This window comes from Aethalodelphis obliquidens, unplaced genomic scaffold (genome assembly GCF_003676395.1).
Source record: "Aethalodelphis obliquidens isolate GAN/ISIS:26980383/991018 unplaced genomic scaffold, ASM367639v1 scaffold10, whole genome shotgun sequence".
Classification (NCBI taxonomy): Eukaryota; Metazoa; Chordata; class Mammalia; order Artiodactyla; family Delphinidae; genus Aethalodelphis; species Aethalodelphis obliquidens.
The window spans coordinates 25,256,699-25,281,909 of NW_020837954.1; the positions used below are offsets into that span (position 1 = coordinate 25,256,699).

General features: G+C 36.2%; 2 protein-coding genes across 3 annotated transcripts in view; one reads left to right on the top strand and one right to left on the bottom strand.

Annotated features, from left to right (window-relative positions):
- ATL1 (atlastin GTPase 1) overlaps positions 1-23,058 on the top strand; it is an 88,982-nt gene extending 65,924 nt beyond the window's left edge. Inside the window, exons 8-15 of one of the 2 annotated variants that reach the window (XM_027111193.1) lie at positions 9,332-9,424; positions 10,523-10,661; positions 14,794-14,921; positions 16,060-16,116; positions 16,925-16,996; positions 18,633-19,064; positions 20,293-20,307; positions 22,189-23,058. In XM_027111193.1, coding sequence (XP_026966994.1) covers positions 9,332-9,424; positions 10,523-10,661; positions 14,794-14,921; positions 16,060-16,116; positions 16,925-16,996; positions 18,633-19,064; positions 20,293-20,307; positions 22,189-22,299 — 1,047 coding nt within the window. In that variant the 3' untranslated portion in view covers positions 22,300-23,058. The remainder of the gene's footprint in view (positions 1-9,331; positions 9,425-10,522; positions 10,662-14,793; positions 14,922-16,059; positions 16,117-16,924; positions 16,997-18,632; positions 19,065-20,292; positions 20,308-22,188) is intronic. The other variant, XM_027111194.1, reaches the window with a different exon arrangement.
- A 582-nt stretch (positions 23,059-23,640) lies between these two features.
- SAV1 (salvador family WW domain containing protein 1) overlaps positions 23,641-25,211 on the bottom strand; it is a 28,969-nt gene continuing 27,398 nt past the window's right edge. Inside the window, exon 5 of the mRNA XM_027111195.1 lies at positions 23,641-25,087. Within this exon, the coding sequence (XP_026966996.1) occupies positions 24,886-25,087 (202 nt within the window). The 3' untranslated portion in view covers positions 23,641-24,885. The remainder of the gene's footprint in view (positions 25,088-25,211) is intronic.

Consider the following 25,211-nt stretch of genomic DNA (forward strand, 5'->3'; position numbering starts at 1 on the left):
GCACGTGGGCTCAATAGTTGTGGCTCACAGGCTCTAGAGCGCAGGCTCAGTAGTTGTGGCACACGGGCTTAGTTGCTCCACGGCATGTGGGATCTTCCCGGACCAGGGCTCGAACCCATGGCCCCTGCATTGACAGGCGGATTCTTAACCACTGCGCCACCAGGGAAGCCCCTCGCCAGGTCATTCTTAAGTACATGATATTTGGGGACTGAGTTAGCAACTGGGCACATTCCAGCAGAGGATATCTATGATAGGGGAGGTTCTGGTAGCAGAGAGATAGGGTACCATTTATATGTACAGTTCTATGCACAGGTAGTTAGTAAATTAAGATTTGCCTGTAATAGAAAGAAGAATAAACCCTAAAAAATTTTCTTGCACACAAACTTAAATTCCCTTCTCTTAGAAGGCTGTGCTCAAGAATGAAAGATTCTTGAGCATATGTTTTAGGACTAATTACATTTATTCTCTTCTCTTTCATCTTCTCAGTATTAAGTACTCCATCTCCTGGATTAATTCATCCCAGTTTTCTCCCATAGCATTTTTTTTTGTGTGTGTGTGCGATATGCGGGCCTCTCACTGTTGTGGCCTCTCCCATTGCAGAGCACAGGCTCCAGACACGCAGGCTCAGCAGCCATGGCTCACGGGCCCAGCCGCTCCACGGCATGTGGGATCTTCCCAAACCGGGATACGAACTCGTGTCCCCTGCATTGGCAGGCGGACTCTCAACCACTGCACCACCAGGGAAGCCCTCCCATAGCATTTTTATTAACCATTTTTATACACTTAAAGGCCCACCAGTACCCTAAACCTTAGAAGTAGATTTGACTCTCCACATACACACACACACAGATGGTAACTATGTGAGGTGATGGAGGTGTTTGCTAACCTGATTGTGTTAATCATTTCACAGTATATAGGTATCTCGAATCATCACGTTGCAGACCTTAAATGTACACAGTGTATTATATGTCAATTATATCTCAAAAAAGTGGGAAAAAAAGATCTGAATTCTCTTTGTGAGATAAGAGTGAAACTCAATTCTTCATGTTCTTTTCAGTGGATTTGTATTATTTGAGAGGAGATCAGTCCATGCCAGTTTTAAGGTTAAACTGAAGATTGCTAGAAAATAATAGTAGAGGAAGCATATAATAATGTACTATTATATTAGGATAAACCTGTTTCTCACAATTTCCCATTCAAATTAGGCCTACATATGGCAAATTAGGAATTATTTTACACTAGTTTACTTAATTATATTTAAGGACCCTTTATTCCCATGATTTAAGAGTGTTCCTCTACAGAATAAAATTCTTTGATAGTGATTTCAGTGACTTTGAAACAAAACATCCTTGATCAAATATCTATGATGACTGCAACTGCCAAGTCATACCAGAGGAATCCATGATTTCACTGAGAAAATGAGAAGCTGTTGTTTGGCTCCTTGGGCTGTAAATGAAAGGAAAAGACACATTGGTAGGGCTGAGGAAAGGGAAAAGCCTTCTCTCTGTCTGAGAAAGTTGCCTTATCCCACGTTCTGTTCGGAGAGCAATTTAGGTGATCTGAGAATTACATGAAATTAGAATAAAATATTCATCTGGTTACACAGAATTAGGTAAGCAGTGTAGACCAGGATTCTCCCAATGGCCACAGGTAGGTACCTGAAATGTCTGGAAGGCCTACATAGTAATAATTTATTGAGCACTTTTTTTTTTTTTTTTGCGATACGCGGGCCTCTCACCGTTGTGGCCTCTCCCGTTGCAGAGCACAGGCTCTGGACGCGCAGGCTCAGCGGCCATGGCTCACGGGCCCAGCCGCTCCGCGGCATGTGGGATCCTCCCGGACCGGGGCACGAACCCGTGTCCCCTGCATTGGCAGGCAGACTCTCAACCACTGCACCACCAGGGAAGCCCTAAATATGTTTCTTACATGATTCAAATGAATGTTCATTATAGTTATATAAAATAAGTAATGTTGTTACTCCTTTTTATTCTTTTCTTTCTGTTTTTTAACTGATGAGGAAACACCAGGGCTTAAAGTAATTAAGAAACTTGTCCTTGGTCACATGTATCCTTAAGTTGCAGAGCTGGCCTTCAACCTAGGCCACAGGCTCAAAGCCCTTGCACTTCACCACCACCCCTTAATGTCTCTCTTCCTCCTCCTAATCCTAGGCACTTATTGAGCTATAGCTGTGGTCTTATATTTGAATGTGCACATCCCATCCCACTAACTAAATTATAAATATCTTAAGAACAGGAGCTTTGTAGTTTACTTTTTTTAGTCTAGAGCACCTACTTTTCATACAGCAGATGTCCAATTAATGTTTGCTAATTATGGTGTTATATGCATATTTAGGATTGTGTATAGTTTTATACAAGTAAACTCATTGGACTCAAAATTGAAATACGTGGATTCAGGATTTGGTGTGCTATTATGTATCCAGCCTAGTATTACCTCTTTACATTTTTAAGAAAGAGTAAGTCATAAATTGGTGTGAGAGTGTCCAAAATATTTATACTAGGTGCCATGGCCCTTCTTGAACTGCAGAAACGCCATCATGAAGTCATTTTTCAGTGGATAAAGTTAGTAGAGTTTCTGAATTGAAAGTATTAAATCAATGGATGGTAATACCAAAAAAAAAAAAAAAAAAACACATTTCATTAGTTAAGACGAACAGAAAAAGTGAGGTGTTTTCAGTTAGCAATAGTGATTATATGTTGTACCATCAGATTTAAAGGTGGTCCTAGTACAGTTTGTAGACGCTTCAAGTAATTAACAAGGCTGCAACTGCTCTGAGGCAAGGAGGATAAGCCTTGGCTACAGAAACAAGGAATAGACCATAAAAGGCAATGAGTCTTTGATGTTGACCGTGTTGCTGATTTAATACCTGCCATGACCTAATCTTTTTGTGTATATAAAAAAGAAAGATTTACGATAATTTGAAAGGGGTTAATCTGGACTCTTATAGAGTCTTCTCTACTTTTTCTGTCTATATCCTTAGAGACTTTTACTCTAAGAGATTCTTCAGTTTCTTTCTGAATCATACACACTGTAGGTATCTTTAGCTAATATGAAACTTTGTTTCTTCCAGTGGATTTTCTGCTTGCAATATCTGTCCTTATGGACAGGCTCCCTGAGTCTTAGAGAACAGAGGATATTTTGGTTGTTTTTATCTGGAGGGCCACAAATTTTTTTATTTCTACCTTGTTAATTATCCATGCCCCTCTGAAAAGCCACCCATAAATTGGAAATTTCTAAGTTGATCATTTCTCATTCAAGTTTTTTTCTGATTCCTGTATTTTATGTCTGAGCACATTTTAGAAAGAGAAGACAAGGTTCCCTTTACTTTGACTATTTAGGTACCTGGAGTATTGTTTGAAAATCTCCTGAAGTCTATTTTTAACGTTTCCTATTGATTCATTCTTATATTGTTCACAATTTTGAATCTATGTCCAATTCATCTTGAAGAGAAAGTTTTCTGAAACGGCCTTGTGTGGTGTTTTTTCTATTTTTCTTGCCCTTGAAAGGCTATTAAAAATTTTTAATTTAAAAAAATTTTTTGTAATGACCTGAGTTATTTAAATGTCCTTCTGGTTTTTCTTACCCTACTGCTTTTAACCATTTTTTCCCACCTGAGGGACTAACCATTAAGTGAACTAGTTGGAAAATAACTGATAGTTCAGGACAGTAAGTAACAAAATCCTGAATTCTGCAGCAAATTTCTGTCTTCCTGGGCTAAAAGAAATTCCTTAAAACTGAACTCTAGACCAGGGTTTTAATTCAGCTTCTTTACAACAGCCTTCTGGTCTAGCAATTATAAGTCGTTTGGGGCAATGTGACTACTTTTTTCCTGCAAAAATTCCTTAGGAAATGGTTTAGGAGGTCAGGGGAAGGAGCAGAAGGAATTGAAGGGGTGAAGTGATTGGTGAAGACAAAACTCAGTAGAGAGAGATACGGGAGGGTAATTTCAGAAAGTTAGAGAATCAAACAGATTATTTGGGAGTCAGCAGTTTGTTTTGAGGCCTCAGTTTACTAATCAAAGAAGCTAACTAATGAGTGTTTGATATTTTCTCTTCATTTTTATAGAGCACCTCTAAACTGTATTAATTATCTATTTTGACATGTCCAGAGCTCAACACAATGTTATTCTAAATTTTTTAAAAGATCATTTATTATTGTAAGTGCAAATATTAGGCTTATACTGCAATGCAAATAGGAAGCAGAAATTCTTCCAGGAGGAGATTGCAACTTTGATATATACAAGCCTGTAACAAACAAGTTGGTCAAATTGTGTGTTTATGAAAAGCATCTGGTTCCTCAAGCAATGAGAGGTTAGAACAGTGCTGTACGATCAATAATCTGACAATCATTGATCCTGCATTATGGAGTAAACAAAGAGACTCGCAAATTGACAAGAGCGAGAGTGTCTGTCCTCTTGAAAGCTTTGTTAGAGGAACCAAGGCAAAATTTGACTAATTATTTTTGCATAAATTTGTTGCTAGTTTAACCAACCTCCAGCCATTAGTCTTTGGGGTATCCTGATTAATCTGGGGACTTTTTAGGCCTTTGCCTCTATCTGTCCTTTATAGAGCACTTCCTTGTATATTCAGTGACAAAAGACAATTCAAGATAAAATACATGAGACAAGACTTTGTACAAATTTTCAAACAAAAGAAGGTAAAGCAAGCAGCAAAACCATAAACAGATTAATGGCAAAAATATTTCCTAAATAATATACCTCTAAACCAAAAGTTCTAATAACCTTATACAGAAATTAGATATAATTATTTATAAAATGAGTATACTTCCAAAACTAAAGGTTAAACAAAGACTTAGAACTAATGACCCATATAAAGACCCACTGAGTCTTTATAACAAAAATCCTAGGATAACAAATTAGCAACAAGAGCTCAGTGAAACAAATCAGAACTCAGATCAGATTGTTGTTGAGATAAATTCACCTGCAAGTAAATTTGAAGGACAAATGAAATTTGGGAACAAAGGACAGGGAGAATGCACATGTTAGTCTGAGGGTCATAGGGAAAGCTGCCAAGTGAGGTCACTTAAAACTGTCTCAGTGGAACTTCTAGAATTGCCAGAGGATGAGACCGTCACTCAAAATCTGATACAAAAACCAAAGCTGAATTTATTGGCGAGTTAAGTAAAAGAGTTATGCTTGTGAGGCGCAGTCTCATTGAGCATAACAAACTAACGATTATATGCAGGATTTAGGGGCTTGTTTGTTTTGGATTTTCATGGTTTAAAGAAACAAGAATGGGTTGACATCAGTTTTTGAATGATTTTTTGTCGTACACAGAAGCATGTTTCGTGTTGGTTATAGAGGTGAGAAACGGGTTGACACCAGCCTCAGTCAGTTTTCTGGAGCGAGTCTTCTGCTACTTGACTGAGTTTTAAAGTATGAAGCTGTCACTGGTTGGCTTTCAGTGGGCTGTTGATTGAAGTGAGTTGTTACTTAATTAGATGGGTTTAAAACAAGTTATAGTATTTACTTATTACCCGAAACTGAAATTAAAACTGAAATTGATTGATTAAACAGGTTACAACCAGTTTAGGTATTTACTGGCTACATGGCTCTACAAGAGTTTTTTCCTGGGAGTTTGGGAGTATTTTCATGTATTTATAATGGATGTGTACATAAATTTAGCATTATAATTCAAATAACATTGTTTTATATAGTTGGGTTTTTTTTTGCGGTACGCGGGCCTCTCACTGTTGTGGCCTCTCCCGTTGCGGAGCACTGGCTCCGGACGCGCAGGCTCAGCGGCCATGGCTCACGGGCCCATCCGCTCCGCGGCATGTGGGATCTTCCCGGAACGGGGCACGAACCCGCGTCCCCTGCATCGGCAGACGGACTCTCAACCACCGCGCCACCAGGGAAGCCCCCACATGGCTTTTTTATACTGATATAATCAACACATGTATTGATATATTCCACATTTTGTAATATTAATAGCTATGTAATATATTAATATGCCATAATTTGTATAGCCATTCCCAATTAATTGTTAAGCATTTGGGGTTTTTTTTCCATTTTCATTACTACTAATAGTAGTGCTATAGCACTCCTTTTGAATAATTTCCTAAAGGCTATGGTCTCCAAAGGGAAATAAACAAAGGTTATGATGTTTTTCATGATTTAAAAAATATGATCATTTGTAGGATACGCATGGTGTAGGTCCATCATTTGCCCCAGTTGCCTGACTGGATTTAATTTATTTTAAAAAGTATGACTTCAGATAGTCTTATCTGAGCAAATTAGGGTAATCTGTATCCTTGATTTTTTATCTCTACCTATATGTATGAACAAATCAAAATTCAGCAGTGTGGAAAAATGAATGGCTTTTGAAATAAGAACTGAGATTTATAGCATTCCACACAGGATAAATGTAAAGCATACAAATTATTTTGGGAGGGGATGGGGCCAGTGGTGGTTCTGTAGCTGGCTCATACCACTTTGAGAGCTAACTAGTAAATATTCAGGAATTATATAAGCCAAGTATTAAACTGTTAGTAGCTTGACATCAGCCATGGTAGGCAGGTTTGCACAACAGAAATTGTCAAATGCTACAAATCAAGGCATGTTGCTGCTGCTGGAGAGCCAGTTTACACCAGCACGTCACTGGATGGGACCATTAGGCAGGGAACTTGGAATTTGACACTATAGGGAGATAGAATATAGATTGCTTATTAAGAAAATAAGACTTCATCTTTGATCCTGTTCTACACATGGTCCTCATTATGTTGACTTGGGAAGATGCCCAGTGAAAAAGACCAAGAAATGAAACTAAACGCTCCCAAGAAAAATGTGAAAATTGCCAAATCCACATTGTTGGTTTCATTTATCCTGGTTCATGAGCCTCTATTTCGCAAAAGTTGCTTCTTAGCTAACCTCTGTTTTCAAAATGCATGTTTTAGGTAGAAGTGTTCTAGATACAAATTATCATATTTTGACAAAAGAATGGCCATCTATCTAAAGATAGTGTGAACTATTTAAAGATAGTGTATATAGGTGTTTTAAAAGCCTCCTCTCCACAAAAACCTCTCCTCTCCCCACAAGAATCCACAGAACACACACACACACACACACACACACACACACACACGAGAGAGAGAGAGAGAGAGAGAGAGAGAGAGAGAGAGAGAGAGAGAGGGAGAGAGAGAGGTGAGAGGGAGAGAGGGGTGGGGGGGTCAGGCTTTCACTGTAGTGAAACAAGAAATATCCATAATGCAAACTAAGAAGTGTCCCTGTTTAAGGTAAGAAAATGTGAGCCAAGGATTTTATATCCAGCAAAGCTGACTTTCACTTATAAAGGGCACAAAGTGTTACCAGCGTGTAAGAACACAAAGAATGTTGTTTCCATGAGCCCTTAATGAGAAATCTACTGAAGAATGAGCTTCAGTTAAGCAAAGATGACATAACTTTACCAAAGGAGAAATAATCATATACTATGTGCCTCCTAATAAAAGAACACTCTGCTTCCTGTAGTCTTGCCAAAAAAATAAAACCGGAGTCAGATCAAGCCTCTGCATCCAGCTGCCAATTTGCAGGAAATCCAGAGGACAAAAGAACATGTTGAACCGCCCCGTGAATATGCAGTCAGCAAGGTCCAGATTGTGGGAATCTCTACATGTCAAATTCCCAGGTTCTTCAACAGATAAACTGTAAAGGGAAAAAAGGGATGAAAAAGGAACCTATAGCTTAAAAGAGATAATAAATTTTAATGGGGAAGACTAAAAGCTTCAATTAGAAACCCAAAGATGTAAACTCTTAGAATATTTAAAGATAGCTAATTTCATTAAATATTCTTACTTTTTCTCAAGTTCCTACATGTTTACAGAAACTAAAATTTGAAGTATAACTTAATCTAACTTATAAAAGAGTGCTTTAATGCCTCAGATTGTAAACTATATGTTTTATACTTAACTTTGAGGCAGTGCAGCAGGGATTTTGAATAAGTCCCCAGTTTAAATGCCAACTCTTCCACTCTGGCTGTGTGGCTTTGGGCATATTACTTAATGTCAGGTGAGGGTGGAGGTGATCTTTATATATCTCTTTTAAGGTGAATAATAAATTATAACCTCTCTTGGGGCTGTTGCAGGAGTGCATGAAATACCATGTATATAATTCTGGTATTGTGGTTGGCTTATAATAGGCACTCGATAAATGAAAGCTACTCTTACTTTGGTTTCAGTAGGTATGGGGTGGGACCCAAGAATTCTGTACTTTTAGAAGCCTCTCGAATGATTCTAATGATTACTCTAATTTGGGAAACAGTTCCTGATAAAATCCTTCTGGATGTGAACAAATATTCAGCTTCAAGAATGTTTATCAATGTATTTCTTAGAATAATAGAAAAACTGGAAGACATCTAGGAGAATGGCAAAATAAACTATGGCCTATCCGTGTACGAAAATATTATGTGGCCATTGAAATCAAAATCAAATAGCTAACATAGCATTAGGTGCCTGGCGCTGTTCAAAATGCCTTATATATATTATCTCATTTAGTATTCCTGTGAGACATGTTCCATTATTATTTCTATTTGACAGATGAAGAAACTAAAAATGTATATGATATTACAAATAACAAATTGTGAAGCTGAAATATTTCTAAACTATTAATAATAAAAACATTTTTATAATAAAAAGTTTTGCCCTTGTTAGAAGAAAGACTGAATTAGTTTTCCAACAGAAAATATTTCAAAACTATCATATGAAGAAGTGATCAAAGCATTTGCAGCTGAAAACTTGGGGAAAAAAAGTATTACAGAGGTATCTTACTCTAAATAAATATTAACTTTCAAGCCCATTTTTGTACCTTTTTCCTATTGAGCCCTCCCCCGACCCAGATTGTATAACCTTCAGGGCCCCACAAAACCTGGATTCTCACCCCTCTGCCTACCAGATATGCATAATGAGAGCCCCTGCAGAAGAGGGTAGAACAAATGTAATAGAGGAAAAATATTTAGACAGATGAAAGGAGAAAACTTTCCTCAAATAAAACTTGAATCTTCATAAAAAGCTTCCTGAAAACTCACAGACATGCCCCAAACTGGCTGAATGGCACTATGTAACTTTAATAATCAGTTTGGGAGCAGCTCTCTGTTCACATTCAGTAGAAACAGGGAGGATGATCTCAGAGCGGGGAGATTGCTCAGAAACAACTTTCTTAGGTTTTATGTTTGCTTATTAATTCCATTATGTGGAGAAGAACACTATTCAAATGACAATAATATCTAATATATTTCAATAAAAAACAGAGGGAGGAAATTTAGAGTTCCTTTAACAATCTTTTCTTCTTATTGTTTCTTAGAGTCTGATATTTCTTGTTCGAGACTGGAGTTTCCCATACGAATTTTCGTATGGAGCTGACGGTGGCTCCAAATTCTTGGAAAAACGCCTCAAGGTTTGTTAACTATTTAGATGCATGAAATTTCGCTAATAGTAACCTAAAGTATTTTTGAATGATTTGCTGAATAGATACTCAGTAGCCACAATCTCATTTGACCTTCATAGTATCCCTATGAACAAACTAAGATGGATACTTAAAATAACGTCAGAGTTACAACTGTAAACATTATCAATAATTATGATACAGAAAAAGAGTTCTTTTGTAAATATCTATAAAACCATGATTTATTCCTAAAGATAAAACTTTTAATTTGAAGAAGTAAATCTGTTCAAGACTGACAGTACAAATATATGGGTTCGTGTTTTTGTAGAGGTTTAAGGTCAATTTAACAGAAATATTTAATTTTTGAAATCCCTAAAGTCAATCTTAGGACATTTTGCTAGTAGTTCACAGAAGGTGATATTAGGAGGCTTTCCACTTGCTGTGTCATGATAGTTCAATAGTGAGTGAATTACTTACACTGAACAGATATCTCCCAAAATACCTACTGAGTAATCAGAAAAAAAAATGGAGATTAAAAATCTACCTCGATAATCAGAATCTCTAAGCTTACCTTTTTAAGTTATGGTTACTTTTAGGGTAGTTTGTACTGTTAAATGTCAAATACATGTGAAAAAAGGGGGCAGTTTAGCTTTTAAGTAAACATCCAACTATCCAGATGCCTTTCTAGAATTTAAATGTATACCTACCAGGTGACAAGAGGCTGTCTTGAGTACCTCCTGAAAAGAAGGTAGGAATATCTTATGATCTACTCATGTCTCTTGTGAGTACTTTGATTTAAAATTTGAATTTGTAGGAACTAGCTAGAGTAAAACCCCACTGATTTATACTAAAAAATGGGAAGGCCCATCTAAGTTAGCGTAAGAGTAGACATTTGTTAATTGTAATAATAATGCCATATGTATGCTATACTTAGATATGGCCATGTGGCAAATTCACCCCAAACTTTTCCTTATTTAGTATCAGCCCTGTCATGTCATTTTTTTTTTATCATTGTGACCAGACAGACACAGCAAATATAAATGCCACAGAATTCTTTTGGAGTTCAATTTGTGTTGAAAGTAGTTTAAACTTCAGAATGATTTACTGCAGGTCTCGGGGAACCAGCATGAAGAACTACAGAATGTTAGAAAACACATCCATTCCTGTTTCACCAAAATTTCCTGTTTTCTGCTACCTCATCCTGGCTTAAAAGTAGCTACCAATCCAAACTTTGATGGAAAACTGAAAGGTTTGTCTGTCTTTTAATGTATTTGTTTATGTCACTTAGTCTGATTACAAAAATGTCATTTTATCCGTTGGGTTTATGGCTGCTAGTTTCGTTTATCCACTGATGTGAGGCTGATGATTGGAAATTTTCAGGAGGATTGGGAATCCCGGGCTCAGGCTAGAGTACCTCCTTGGTGAACTATGGGATTCTATGGGTACTGAATACGTACACTGAGAAAATAGGCTAAATCCTGCATTCACCTGGGAGGCAGTAACCCTCGCCCTTTCTCCTAGGTTCCTGCTCACCTCTGTATTGAGAAATGCTCCTTAATATCTTTCTTTTTAATTTTCCTTATTTACATGAAAAAGGAAAATAGATGCCTATATTATTGGAATGTTTGTGTTAAGTTATATAATTAGAGATAGAAATATTGCATAGTACTGAAGTGAAGCTCTTTAAAACTGCTGCTAAAGAATTTAATTATACATCATTAAAAACTTCAGTAATAATGAAATCCTCTTCTGGATGAGGACCAGTTTCTTTTTTTTTTTTTTTTTTTTTTTTTGCGGTATGTGGGCCTCTCACTGCTGTGGCCTCTCCCGTTGTGGAGTACAGGCTCTGGACGCACAGGCCCAGCGGCAATGGCCCACGAGCCCAGCCGCTCCGAGGCACGTGGGATCTTCCTGGACCGGGGCACGAACTCGTGTCTCCTGCATCGGCAGGCGGACTCTCAACCACTGCGCCACCAGGGAAGCCCAAGGACCAGTTTCTTAAAAAACCAAAAGCACCAGAGTGTTTTTCAAACTAACAGCATGTAATTATCTCTTAAACAGAGGCATGACTAATGTTTAAAGATTCCAAAGCAACTCAAATTGTTAAAAAAAAAAAACGGGGGCGGGGGTGGGCAGTGGGAGGTGGAGGCAGGGGTCTACAGAAGCAGAAGCTAATCTTGCCTAATAATCACCAGGTCTTTAGATATTTGCTTTGCAGTTGATACAAGGTGGTACAAAGACATTTCTGACTTTTTTACTTGTAAGCCTAGCATTGAGTACACCACTGAGTTTGGACATTTGCTTAATTTACTGTGGCCTTTCTGCATTGTGCCAGGGGTGATGAGACAGTGACATAACAAGCTTTGAAGCACAGTTGTTCTCAAAGGGCTTTGAAATTACTTTTAAAAAGGACAACATAACATTGTGTCCAGTTTTATGCAACTGGCAAGTTTGAAAAGCAAACCTATTGTTTTCCCCATGTATCCATGGCGTTTATTCTCAGATACCTCATATTTCACTATGGCAGCTAATATCATAAATAGAACCCCCAATTTCTCGATCATCAGCATTGTTTTTATACATGTTTTAAATTGTCTCTTCTTTATACAACAGAACAGACAGCTGTAGGCACATATTAACGCATGGATTCCAGGATCCTACAATTTCGCTGTCACTTACGGATTCCAACCCGCTAGTGAGCACACAGACCTCTTGATACTGTGCAATTACCTAATGGCTTCAATGTGTTTTGAATAAGTTACATAAAGAGAGGGCTCCCACAAGGCCTTTCTTTCTTCTCTGGGGGTTGGAGAGCCATAAACAGGCAGAGCAGGGGCAGGCCTTCAACAACAGTCCTTTACTGGGACAAAAAAGTACTCTGCCTTGTTTCATTCCTGTAGTACACAGCTACAGTTCTTAAATTAATGGATACAGTTTGCAATGAAAGAACTCAGGGAGAGAGTTTAAGACAAATCATGCAGATATAAATTGTACTTTTTAATAGATTTGTTCTCCATCAAATTTTACTCACGTCTAAACATATATTGACTCATACAGTTGGTTTACAGTTATCCATACGTTGCGAGTTTACCAAAGTGGCTAGCCCGAGAGAAAGAGAAATGAAAGGCAGCTTTAGTTGCCCATCAAATTTCCATTTTAATTGAGGCTTTATAGGACTGCTGCTAAATCCTTCTGTGTGCCCAAATGTTCTGCTTTGCCTCAGTGTTTCTTTGGGCAGTTTTGAAAGTCTGCTATCTACATTATTTTTCCATCCTGAATCTTATAATGTGGTGTTATTTCTATCCAGGATGTCTTGTCTGCTGGCCATGCTGTTCTCCAGAGGGCTGGCATCTGAGTGGTTGCCTCTGGGGAAGAAATGTCTTTGAACAAACAATTGTGCAAAAATTCTTTGATGATAGTTTCTCACATACTCTTTCAGCACACTTGTAGAAATAGACTATGGCTAATGCTATCTTCAGAACACATTTTTAATCCAAATGTATGCTGTGACGCTGGTTACTTTGATGATAATTAACACAGTTGTTGGTGCATTAGATACACAGGTTGTATCTTATTCCATTAACAATTTTATAAGGAAATTTGTGGGGGGAGTGGAATTTAAGTACATGTTTTGAAGGTGATTTTAAAGTGGTTTTATAAGGAGAAATCTTTTTGTTTTATACAGAAATTCAGGAAGAATTCATATATTCTAGATATATAGTAATATTCTACTAATGTTGAAAAAAAGCATAAAATCATATAGCAAAAAAGAAAACTGTTAGCATCAGTGAATACGAATACATAGTAGGCAACAAAACACAACAAAGGAACATAGTAACATAATACAAATACCAGTATTTCAGTGAAAATTGGTAACTAAAAGCAAACCACAATAATAAATACATTTGAATAAACCTATACTAATACAAAGCACAATTATCAGTAAAAATTGGTACAGTGCAAACAGAAAAATAAATTTGAATAAACTCCTGTCCAAGTCCTCATGAAATATGGACACAAATTTCAAAGCTGTACAAAACATGAAGCAAAAAAGTTGGAAGAATTTCCAGTGGCATGCTCATACATGTCATAAAAGCAGTAAGCAAGAGAAGAGAACCATAAATTCTTATGTAAACTAGTATTTCAGTGTATGTTGGGGTCATAATAACAAGAGGGAACACGCAAACACAATCATAAGGTTTGAATCTTTATCCTTAAGACCTCAGAAATACCAATCCCAAAGCCTGAAAACTCAGTGACTCTGCTGAAATTCAGATTTAAAAAATTATAGGCAGTTACTGCATTTTCTTAGATACCAAGTCTCTGGACATATCTTGTTTCTTGTGTAGTTTTCTACATGTTTTGAAATAATGATTTAAAAAATTATTGCTAAAAAAAAAATTATTGCTGTGTTCAAAAGACTTCTCTGAAGATCTGTTTTCTGTATTACTGTGCTAAATCTGTAATGTTAAGTTTGAACCTAATGCTATAAAATGGGTATGGGCAATCAATTGTACCAAATAACTCAGACTACCTCTGATCCACTAGCTATGAGGCCTCCATTGCCTTTTTCAATGTTTGGGTCTTTTTGGGGGGTTTTTTGGCGGTACGCGGGCCTCTCACTGTTGTGGCCTCTCCCGTTGCGGAGCACAGGCTCCAGACGCGCAGGCTCAGCGGCCATGGCTCATGGGCCCAGCCTCTCCGCGGCATGTGGGATCCTCCCGGACCGGGGCACGAACCCGTGTCCCCTGCATCAGCAGGCGGACTCTCAACCACTGCGCCACCAGGGAAACCCAGCCTTTTTCAATGTTATTTTGTGTTGCTGCGTTTCGCTACTAGAGGCAGCAGCAGCATCACTATCTTTTGGAACTTGAGTCGTAGTAACCACACCTTACCCACTTCTATACACTTGTCCTACGGTGGGCACACTAAATACAGAACAACTTTTGGATACATTTTCTGGAGGGAATACATCTTATAAAGCAGTAAATATCCACCCTTTCCCCCCTTTATGACCCTATATATATAAAACCATGAACCGTGAACAGGACTTAAAGGCATCAGAATACATGAACTGGTTATGTGAATGGGGTGTAAAACATTTGTATAGCATTTAATATCAAGAAAGCTATTTTATAGGTGGAAGACAAGATAAATAAGTAATTGGAGTGAAGATAAGAAAGATCAGCCATAGGAGTTTGGGCGAGGAGTATCGTTCACCCTGAGAAAAGTGGGTTTCGGGAGTAATTTAGATGATGGGAAAGTAAGTAATAGCTTTATCACTGCGGAAGAAACAGAGGAAATCAAAGGATGTTTTATTTTATGGCATGGAGGACTGGATAGGATTTTTAAAATAATGATGAATTTGCTTTTACTTGTAGAAATAGATGAAGAATTCATCAAAAACTTGAAAATACTCATTCCTTGGCTACTTAGTCCTGAGAGCCTAGACATTAAAGAGATCAATGGGAACAAAATCACCTGCCGAGGTCTGGTGGAGTACTTCAAGGTATCACTCTCATTTCTATAGAAGTTGTGAGTACTTAGATTTGACATGTTTGGGAATGCGGTTCCTGTTTTAAACAACAAAAAATTATAGACTTTGTAATATAGGGGCAAAGGCATGAGGAATATACAGAAATGATTTTTAAAAAGGTTAGACTCCCAAGAGGAGCTTGCTTTCTGAAATTATTTTTTGAGAAAACTCCTTGAGGTAACTTTACTATCGCCTTTCATCTTGAGGGAACTATATTTTGAAACATAAATGTATCCTGGAGTTGGAAAAGTCTATCTCTTTTTGGGGGAGGAGGTGTTTCCCAGGGTTCACACCACTTAGTCTTCAGTCATGACCTATACTGAATTTCACCTTCATTCTGAAGATTTTCCCTAACAGGCTATACTTTGCCTTCCTCCTGGAGAAAATTCTTCCACGCTTCCTGCTCTCTGCACCAAGGGCCAATGTGAAGTGGAACTATTTTAATTTGCATTTACCTATTTACCTCAGGGAGCCCCAAATACACCACTTTTTTTTGTAACCAACACACATATGTAGTAGATTTCGGTTACCAATATAATTTTTAGATTGATGCTCCAAGGACTAAAATATCAATTTTTAAAATCCACGTTTTGTCATTTAAAATGTGATTGTATGTCTCCTGTGTGGTTATTTACCTTCACCACTTTCAGCAATAAATGACATGTTATTTATCTAAAATTTGAATTCTTGCTGTGCATAAAACACTGTGGAGGAGCTTAGAATTTAGTAGGAGACTCAGGGCCCATAAAGCTTGTGGCAGAAGCAGGTACAAATTCCTGTGAGTAACTGAAAAAGAAATGTTACTCCTAGCAGAGGGATCTGAGAAAGTTTTAAAGGAGGTGGTATCGAGTTAAGCCTTTAAGAAGGGTGGGATTGGCAAGTGGAGATGTGTGAAGAGGACCTTTCAGAAAAGGGAACAAGAATTAAGAAAGAGGGAATTAAAGTATGAGAAAGAGATAACAGTTCCTGAAACTATCAAGACCTTATTTTTTTTTTTTTGAACCGTCAAGACCTTAGACCTTAGAATACAATTTAACAGGCTTAGAGAAATATTGAATGCAATTACTTGAACATGAGTCTTTTTTTTCTTTTTCTCTTTTTTTTTTTTTAGGCTTATATAAAGATCTATCAAGGTGAAGAATTACCACATCCCAAATCCATGTTACAGGTATTTATTCATCAGGAGGCTTGACATTCTAAAACATACTGTCACTAAAGCTAAGCCAACGATATGCTCCAATCTGGCTGTTGGAAATCACCAAATAAAAATAGTAGATGGAATGACTTATTGGAAGATTATTTTTCTAGTAACTACCCATTTGTGTGTTCATCTAAACATTTTCACACACATATAGCAGCCTCACTTAGCATGCTGAGATACAAGAGTCTGCATTGTCTTTGTACTAAATTTGTTTAGAGAAGACTCAGACTGTGGTTTAGATTCACACATGTAACAAGAAGTAGAAAAGCAGGTTTTAAACAAGTGGCATCTATACTTAGAAAAGGAAAAACTCACTTTTTCCATACTTATTTCTTAAATTTCTTAAGTTCTTGATGGTTTCTTTTTGTTATCAGTGATACATTGTTCTATCAGTAATCCTTAAAGTTGACATATTTTTATATATATTAGTATATATAAAATGTACTATATATTATTTCCCATGTGTTTGGATTTATAGATCCCCCCCATATTTGGTGAAAGGCTTAAAAATATTTATAAAGAGGAATAATCTTCTAAATGAAAATTCATTTTAGAACTATGGTTTATTGAGTAAACTATATTTTATGTATTTTGAAGTTTTAATTTTACTAAGTTTAAAAGATGTAGTAGAAATATTTCAACACTTTTCAAATTATGTGATGACCTTGAGTTCTTGCATATTTCTTGCACATAATGCTCATATATGAAAACTGCCTGTGGAAGTTTAATAAAATATGAATTCCATTTTACATCATATTTTGTACTTTGTCCAAAGGCCACAGCAGAAGCTAACAATTTAGCAGCCGTGGCAACTGCCAAGGATACATACAATAAAAAAATGGAAGAGGTAAGAATTAAATAGTATTTTAAATGATGTTTTAATTAATTAATTGATTGATTTTTGGCTGCATTGGGTCTTCGTTACTGTGTGTGAGCTTTCTCTAGTTGCGTCAAGTGGGGGCTGCTCTTCGTTCTGGTGTGCAGGTTTCTCACTGCGGTGGCTTCTCCTGTTGCAGAGCAGGGGCTCTAGGCGCACGGGCTTCAGTAGTTGTGGCACGTAGGCTCAGTAGTTGTGGCTCGTGGGCTCTAGAGCACAAGCTCAGTAGTTGTGGTGCACGGGCTTAGTTGCTCCACAGCATGTGGGATCTTCCCGGACCAGGGCTCGAACCCATGTCCCCTGCATCCCCTGCATTGGCAGGCGGATTCTTAACCACTGCGCCACCAGGGAAGTCCCTTAAATGATGTTTCAAATAAAATCAGTATTTCTTCCATGAGCTCATTCTTTTTTCTTCCAAGTTACCCTGTATACACATGCAGAAGTGGCTTTCACTTATTCTTTCTCAAACTGTGTGTATCACATTTTTATGGTATTCCTAAAATATTTTAAAAACAAGTCAAGAAGAGAACATGATGTGTGCACAATTTAAATGTATTTTAAATGAATTATCTCTTTCTAACACACACATTTTGCGGGGGTGGAGGGGTACAGATTTTCCCACTATTTATAAGATCTAGTGGCTAAAATAACATATGCTACCCTCTCCACTATACCTCCCTACATTCCACAGTCCAATTTCTATCTTAAATATAAAAACCTGTTAGAAAAAAATAAACTGCAAGGACCAATATTTCTAAGTACTATATTTCCTCTTTTTAACATTCTGAATTAGGAGGCATCTAATGATTATGGTATCTACTAATGTGATGAGGTTTCTTTCCACTGAAAATGTTATAAAATCAAAATTGCATCCAAAATTGATAGAGTCTTAGAATCAAGAGAAATATAGTATATGGAATGGTGTTTACAACATAATTAAAGGGGAAGTGGAATGAGAGTCTCCTTTATATAATTAAATCACAAATAACTGAAGTGAATGGTATGGGTAACAGAGATTTCCCATGTAACTTTTGAAAAAAAAGTTGAAAATTTGGTCCAAGAACACTTAATATGCTTCCATTTAGTCTCTTGAAGAAAATACCGAATGGGCTCCAAACAAAAATCAGTGAAACTGCTGAAGGAAATGTTTTTCACAGTTTTACTTTAGGGCTTTATAGCATTGCTCATTGTTTTAAATTAAACTTCATTTGGTCAAAATTAGTTCAGTGTAGTTAGAATAAATTTCCTACAGGAACTTGACTGTAAGTAGTTTTCTTAAATTTGGATTCATTCTATGAATGAACTGAGTTTGCAGTTCACCTCCACATCTTGAGGAAATTGGATTAAGTCATGGATATTCCTTCCCATGTCGAAAAGAGAATACAAATTAAGAAAGGCTTTATATAAGTCACCTATGAAGTACCAGTCCCACTTATAATCCCGCCTGATAGAAATGGAGTATGGAAAGATGTGGGTTGACAAAACGTAATGCAGGCTCCTTCGGATTAGTAATGTGTTCTAACAAATTCAACTAGCTAAGTGCAAGATTGTGATACAGTTGCTAGTTGTACTGTGCACTGCGTGAATACTTCTCTATCCGATACAGATCTGTGGTGGTGACAAACCATTTCTGGCCCCTAATGACCTACAGACGAAACATCTGGAACTTAAGGAAGAATCTGTGAAGCTATTCCGAGGGGTGAAGAAGATGGGTGGGGAGGAATTTAGCCGGCGCTACCTACAACAGTTGGAGAGTGAAATAGATGAACTTTACATCCAGTACATCAAGCACAATGACAGCAAAAATATCTTCCATGCAGCTCGTACCCCAGCCACACTGTTTGTTGTCATCTTTATCACATATGTGATTGCTGGTGTGACTGGATTCATTGGTTTGGACATCATAGCTAGCCTATGCAATATGATAATGGGACTGACGCTTATTACTCTGTGCACCTGGGCATACATCCGGTACTCTGGAGAATACCGAGAGCTGGGTGCTGTAATAGACCAAGTGGCTGCAGCCTTGTGGGACCAGGTAGGAACACTTAATTCTCTTCAACTAAATGCAGCACACATTTGAATGCTATCTATGTTCCAGACACTATGTTAGATGTTGTAAATATACAGGAGAACAGGAGACTTGGGCCCCAGTCTTCAAGAACTTTAGAATCTGTCAAGATGGCCAGATACAAACAGCTAACTATAATATAACATGTAAAGTCCTACACAACTGTTTTCCAGTCAACATTTCAATATATTTCAAACATACGTGGATTAGGTAGTGTTTTCACTTTTTCTTATCCTAAAAGTTAAAGCTGTTAAGTGAGAAAACACAATCAAGTTTTTATTTAGCTGATTGTGATTCGATTATGTGTTCATTACTTCATACTTACAACCTATCATTTGACTAGCACTGGCTTTGTTAGGAGCACATATAAACCACCATCTGAAGTCATAGCACTGTCTCTTTTAGTAAAACCCCTAAACACAGCATCTGATCACTTCACGTTGTCTCTATTTGAACTTTACATTTGTACCAGGCCCTGGCATGAGTCCAGGTCAACCTCTGGATCAGCTGCTTAGGGATCAGTTGTCCTCTATGGTCCACTTAACCAACCCAGGGTCACCATGGTCCACTGTTCAAATAATTGAATATGGATAGGGGAGACAATTATAAACACACCTAGAATAATCATCAACTCACTATGTCATTCTGGAAGTGTCTTCAGTTAAATTTAGGGGAATTTAGTGAAGCTAAAGTTGAGATTCTTCATAAAAGTTTGGAGTTAAGAATATTTATGGTCTCCAGGTAGCAAGTAATAGCTACAGTTCTCCCAGCATTAAGAGTGTAATTATACATACTCTTTAAAAAGAGAATTGTAACTGATGGATTTGCCGTGTGTCTTTGAAGAATCTAGTTGAGATAAATAAATGGTAACACTACGGGAAAAGAATGAATTAAAATTGGATCCTCTGAGCCACTGCCTCAACTAGCCCTTCAACCTCAAAAGATGAAGAGAGGCTATTTGAGGTAAATCCCAAAGCCCACCTAGAATATGATGCTGAAACCTGTGATGAATATAGAATTGGGTTCTTCAAAAGATTCACATTAAATATGTAATCTAAACTGAAAAACTCTGCAGGGTTATTTGTTCTTAAATGCTCACAAATTACTACTGTAAACAAAGTTGATTATCATAATGCTATTAATGAAGCAGGATATATACTTTTCTTTTCTCCCTTTTAAACTGCCTTTGCCACAGGGAAGTACAAATGAGGTAAGTTAAATTTCTTCTTAAATTAAGAGCATGTATTTATAAACATTATGATATTCTTATTTTATAAACCAAGTAGCCATTAAAGGATATCTCAATGTACATTAAAAAATCTTTGGTGACTACAGCTCCTATGTTCTTCTAGCATTTACAATTTTAATTGTGATTTTTGGCAATGGTTTTAAAATACTTAACTTATTCTGGACATGATATATGATTTTATCTGCATATGAAACATAAGAATTGATTATCATGAATATTTTATGTTTTGTTTCCTGAATGTTTACAAAATTTCAAAATTCTTAAGCTCCAACATTGGGCATTTTGCTCTACTGCAGAGTGAAACAAGTACAGTTATGAATCTTCAGGAAACTTAACTACTGGAGAGTAAACGGAGCTACAATCTTTAGAAGTTGTTTTTAACTTTGGCTTCTGAGTTACCTATACCACTTTAAGGTTTCAGACCAGTATGCAGTGTAACTTTCCTGTAAATTAGTGTTCACTTCTCCCACTGCACATGTACAAAACTCCATATCTGAAGAAAAATCTAAGCTTCTAAGAAGGAATCACTTGTTACATAAGAAAAATTATCTCTGTGGAATCATTTAGGTCATTATCTTCAGGAAGCAAAACTGATCTTCAACAACTACAGAGATAGCACATAATTCCTCAGTTTCTGCTGTTATATATAACTAGATTATGTCCTCCAATCAAATACCAAGGATACATGTAATATTTACAAGTCACAAGGAATTATTTCATGTAAGATTCAGTAAGATAAATTCACTAAAAAGGTAAAAACAAATTTCAACTTTGTAAATCAAGTTTTAGAAAAATATCTAAGCTTTTAAGAGAACATGGATTAAACTGTGTTAGAATCATAATACAGTAGAACTAAGGTTGCACCAATATGCATTCATAGAATTGATGATAGTACAATTCAGACTTAAGAAAATCAAAAGAAAGTAGCCGTGCAGACTCAAAAACATAAAAATGAATGGAATTTCCTGGGGATTGATTACTATTTAAGGATATCAGGCTTTTATCCAACTTCTAAAAATATTCAGACTTTTTACAGACTTCAGAATTACATCAGATAAACTGGCCTTAACTGAGTGTTCATTATGTGAAAGTTAGAGGAGGTAATGAATCTTAGACACTAGCTGAGGGGAAAGAAAAGAACATAAAAATATTTATGGACACATAAAGCAATAAATTCCTGTGATTCAAACACTCTTAAACAGACAATGACAGAGGTAGTTTTAATGAAGACTCTCTGACGTAATGTTTCTGAATAACGTTTTGTAAGATATGAACTTACATATGGAATGGAAACAATGGCAAGAGAGCATGTTTGAGAGAGCCCAGTGTGGCAGGGGAGAGGGTAACACACCTGCTTATCTGCATGACCATAGCAGGAAATCATGGAGAATAAAAGTGGTCCCTTTTTGAAAAACCTATCAGGAAGCTCCAATAGCAAGTGGTCTACCTATGTATAATAAAGTAGCTATTGGCAGTCAGAAGTTATGAGCTCCTATAATTCCTCTAAAACTAATAATATTCACAGTATGAGTTTTCAACACACCCCTGGGGCACAGTGGTTAGGAAGCTCTGCTCCAAAAGGTGTGAAAGGTAAAAGAAAATGCAGTCTGAGGATAGAACATTTACCATGAAGATCGACCCACACATTGGACAGCTGAAAATACTTTTGTGTTCTAAGATAATAGCTATTAATATATATCTCATACAGATTAATGATATAAGGATTCCAAATTTAGCATGCTAAATTTGATATCATACCATAAACTAATTACACTAAGAAGGAAAAAAGTTATATCTGTGTATTTATACAATGTTTTATAATCTTGATTCTTTTATTTCTAGGCTTTATACAAGCTTTATAGTGCAGCAGCAACCCACAGACATCTGTATCATCAAGCTTTTCCTGCACCAAAGTCAGAATCTACTGAACAATCAGAAAAGAAGAAAATTTAATCCAAAATTTCAAAAATACAGGTGTGCATGACCAAATTGTCAGTTAAATATTGTTTTCCATCTCCATGCAAACATTCAAAGTGCTTCCATCAGAACAGGGTAAAATACCAAGCACCTCTGAAGATTGCAAAATGGTTTAGTTCCTTTATTTCAGTGTTTAATAAGCAGATGTATGTATGCATGGTTTTATTTTGTTAACATGTACAGTTTCCTGATTTTGTCTTCAAATATGCTGTTATAATTTAAAGAATTTGTCTATTTATGATAACAGTACATGTGTTCTGCTTGAATTTACTAAATTCTACTACCGGGTTATAGTTAAACCATGTAGTAATATTACTCCACATTTGGATATGCTCATTTAATTTCTACAGAAGAATTTTTAAATTATTTCACATAGCCATTTGTTAAAACATAGCATCATAACTCAATAGGCTTGATTCAATCTATACCATCTTACATATACCATTAGCTCTTATTATAAAAGACATATAAGAGAGCTTTTCAGTTGCTTTATCAAAAACTATATATTGCTTTTCTATCATGATTTAATATAGAATATAAACCTCTTGATCAAAAATGCACAAAAAATCACTTTGTATATGTATTTGAGTTTCACTGCATTGTATATTTTTTCATTTGGTACACAAAGAAATGTATTCATCATAGGTTTATTCTTTTAACATGTGAACTATTATTAAAGTTTACTCTGGTTCCCAATATTAAAAACAACTGAATTTGGAAATGTTTGGGAGGTGATGATATAGAATGATGAAGATTTCTATCTCTTTTTTTAAATTCAAAATGCATTTTCTTTCATGTTGACACCATTACAAATTTAGGTTTCCATTTTAAGGAATGTACACTAAGCCCTTTTAGGTATCTTCCAATTCTTTTAAACCAGTGATTCTATATTGTTTTTATAATTACTAAAATCTGTAGTGGAATTTCATTGAGCTTACTTTCTAGAGGAAAAAAAAGTGTGGTAATGAAAAAAAAAGTAATGCCTCTTATCTGGGAGCTCTAAAACAGAGTAATTTCTAACTTTCTTAGAAATGGCTAAGCTTTAATTAAATAAAATGGTAATATTTAGTAAGGAGTAAAGAATGATTAAAACAGAAGAGTGTGTGAGAGTTCATAAGATATTTAAGCTCACATCTTAGGAAAGTCTGATCACATGCCCTGCAAAATAACTTTTCCCACTGATAACATTCCAACTAGTCTATTTTCATTTTGGAATACCCCTTTCATTATACTGCTTCCTTTGCCTATGGGCCTCTGAATGGAAAAATCGAATACATATAAGTGCTATGCATAAAACATGGACTCAAACGCAACACATTTAGTTTCCACAAAAATATATTTAATAAGCTTGTTATATAAAATCAAACATTTAACATTTTCAACATTTTATCAATAATTCAGATTCACTGATATCTAACTGGGAGTGCTTTATATTTTGGAAGATTACCTAAACTAAAAATTTATTTACATATTTACAACACATGTAAATATAACTGAAGAGCTATTTCAACAAGTTTTGAAATTCACAGAATTCTAGAGATTTATAGGCTAGACGTGCCATAAATTTGCCTGCAATCAAACGTACTGTGCTAATTATGAACAATGTCTTAATAACTATTAAACCAAAGGAAAAAAAACTGGGAGAGAAATACTGGGTTTTAAAGTTCTGTGACAAACTCTTAGAAGATAAAAGATATGTAGAATCAATTTAATGACCAAGATTTCTTAATGAATCCCTGATTGTCATTTTTGGCAGTTCAACCCAGTCTGTTGGGATGGCAACGTGCTATGCTGTTGAAAAGCCTCCACTGTCTCATCAGCACCATGTTACTAAATGCCATAAAAGCCCTGGTCCAAAGTAAGGAAGTACTGTAATGTTAGCAACTCTTGAGTGCTGTGCACACTTTTCCCACACAGGCCTTATACCTAAATTTATTCCTGAAACATTATAGACCCTTCACCCTTTCATACCAAAAAATACTTTCTCAACATGTTTTAAAAGGGTTCTTTACATTCGAGGGAGGGGGAGGGAAGGTGACTCCATACGTTACATATAAAAATTTATCACAATAAAGGTCCCAAATCCCATTTTATGTTTTGCACTATACAATGGTAATATTTAAACCATCCAATTCCAGACAATATTCCACACTAAAGCAGTAAACATTTTTTTAAATACTGCATAGGTTATCTCTCTCGTTCTCTGTTTTCTGAAGAAAGGTACTGCTACTGTGAGAGTTTACCAACTGATCATTTCCTATTTAATATCTGGTTAAATGACATTTCTTGTTGCATTTGTCTCCATCGAGAATATTCAAAGCAGTTTCCAAATATACAGCATTTAGAAGTGTCTGCCATGTTGGCTCTTAAAATGATAAACTCATTTTCTCAATAAAAGAATATTTTTAATAACAAAATACATGTAAAATTAGAATTTTATAATTTCCAAAAAAGTAAGCTGCCTTTATTAACCAAAGTACTTGTTTGCAGTTTTTTTTTAATCTGTGAAAATATTTTAAAGCCCTTATAATAAAACTTAAATTTTATTTTTAAAAAATTAACTTAAAAATTCTTGCCATGTTGCTGGGCATACCACTGCTGTCTCTGCTTGCGATTTTCCAACTCCGTGAGAAGAGCCTGTCTGTAGGCTTCATACGTTTTAACAATCTGTTCCAGTTCTTTCATGAAAAGCAACTTTAGCATTCCCTGGTATGTATCCAGGTCAGCCAGCTGGAAGAGTTCCCACTTCAGAATGTGGTCATATCTGTTTGAAAACACAATCAGACATATGTTCACAACATATTCATAAATATGTATTTATAACAATAAACTGTTCTATTTTTATAAATTTCAATTTTATTATAACTAAATAAACGATAAATTTCAAT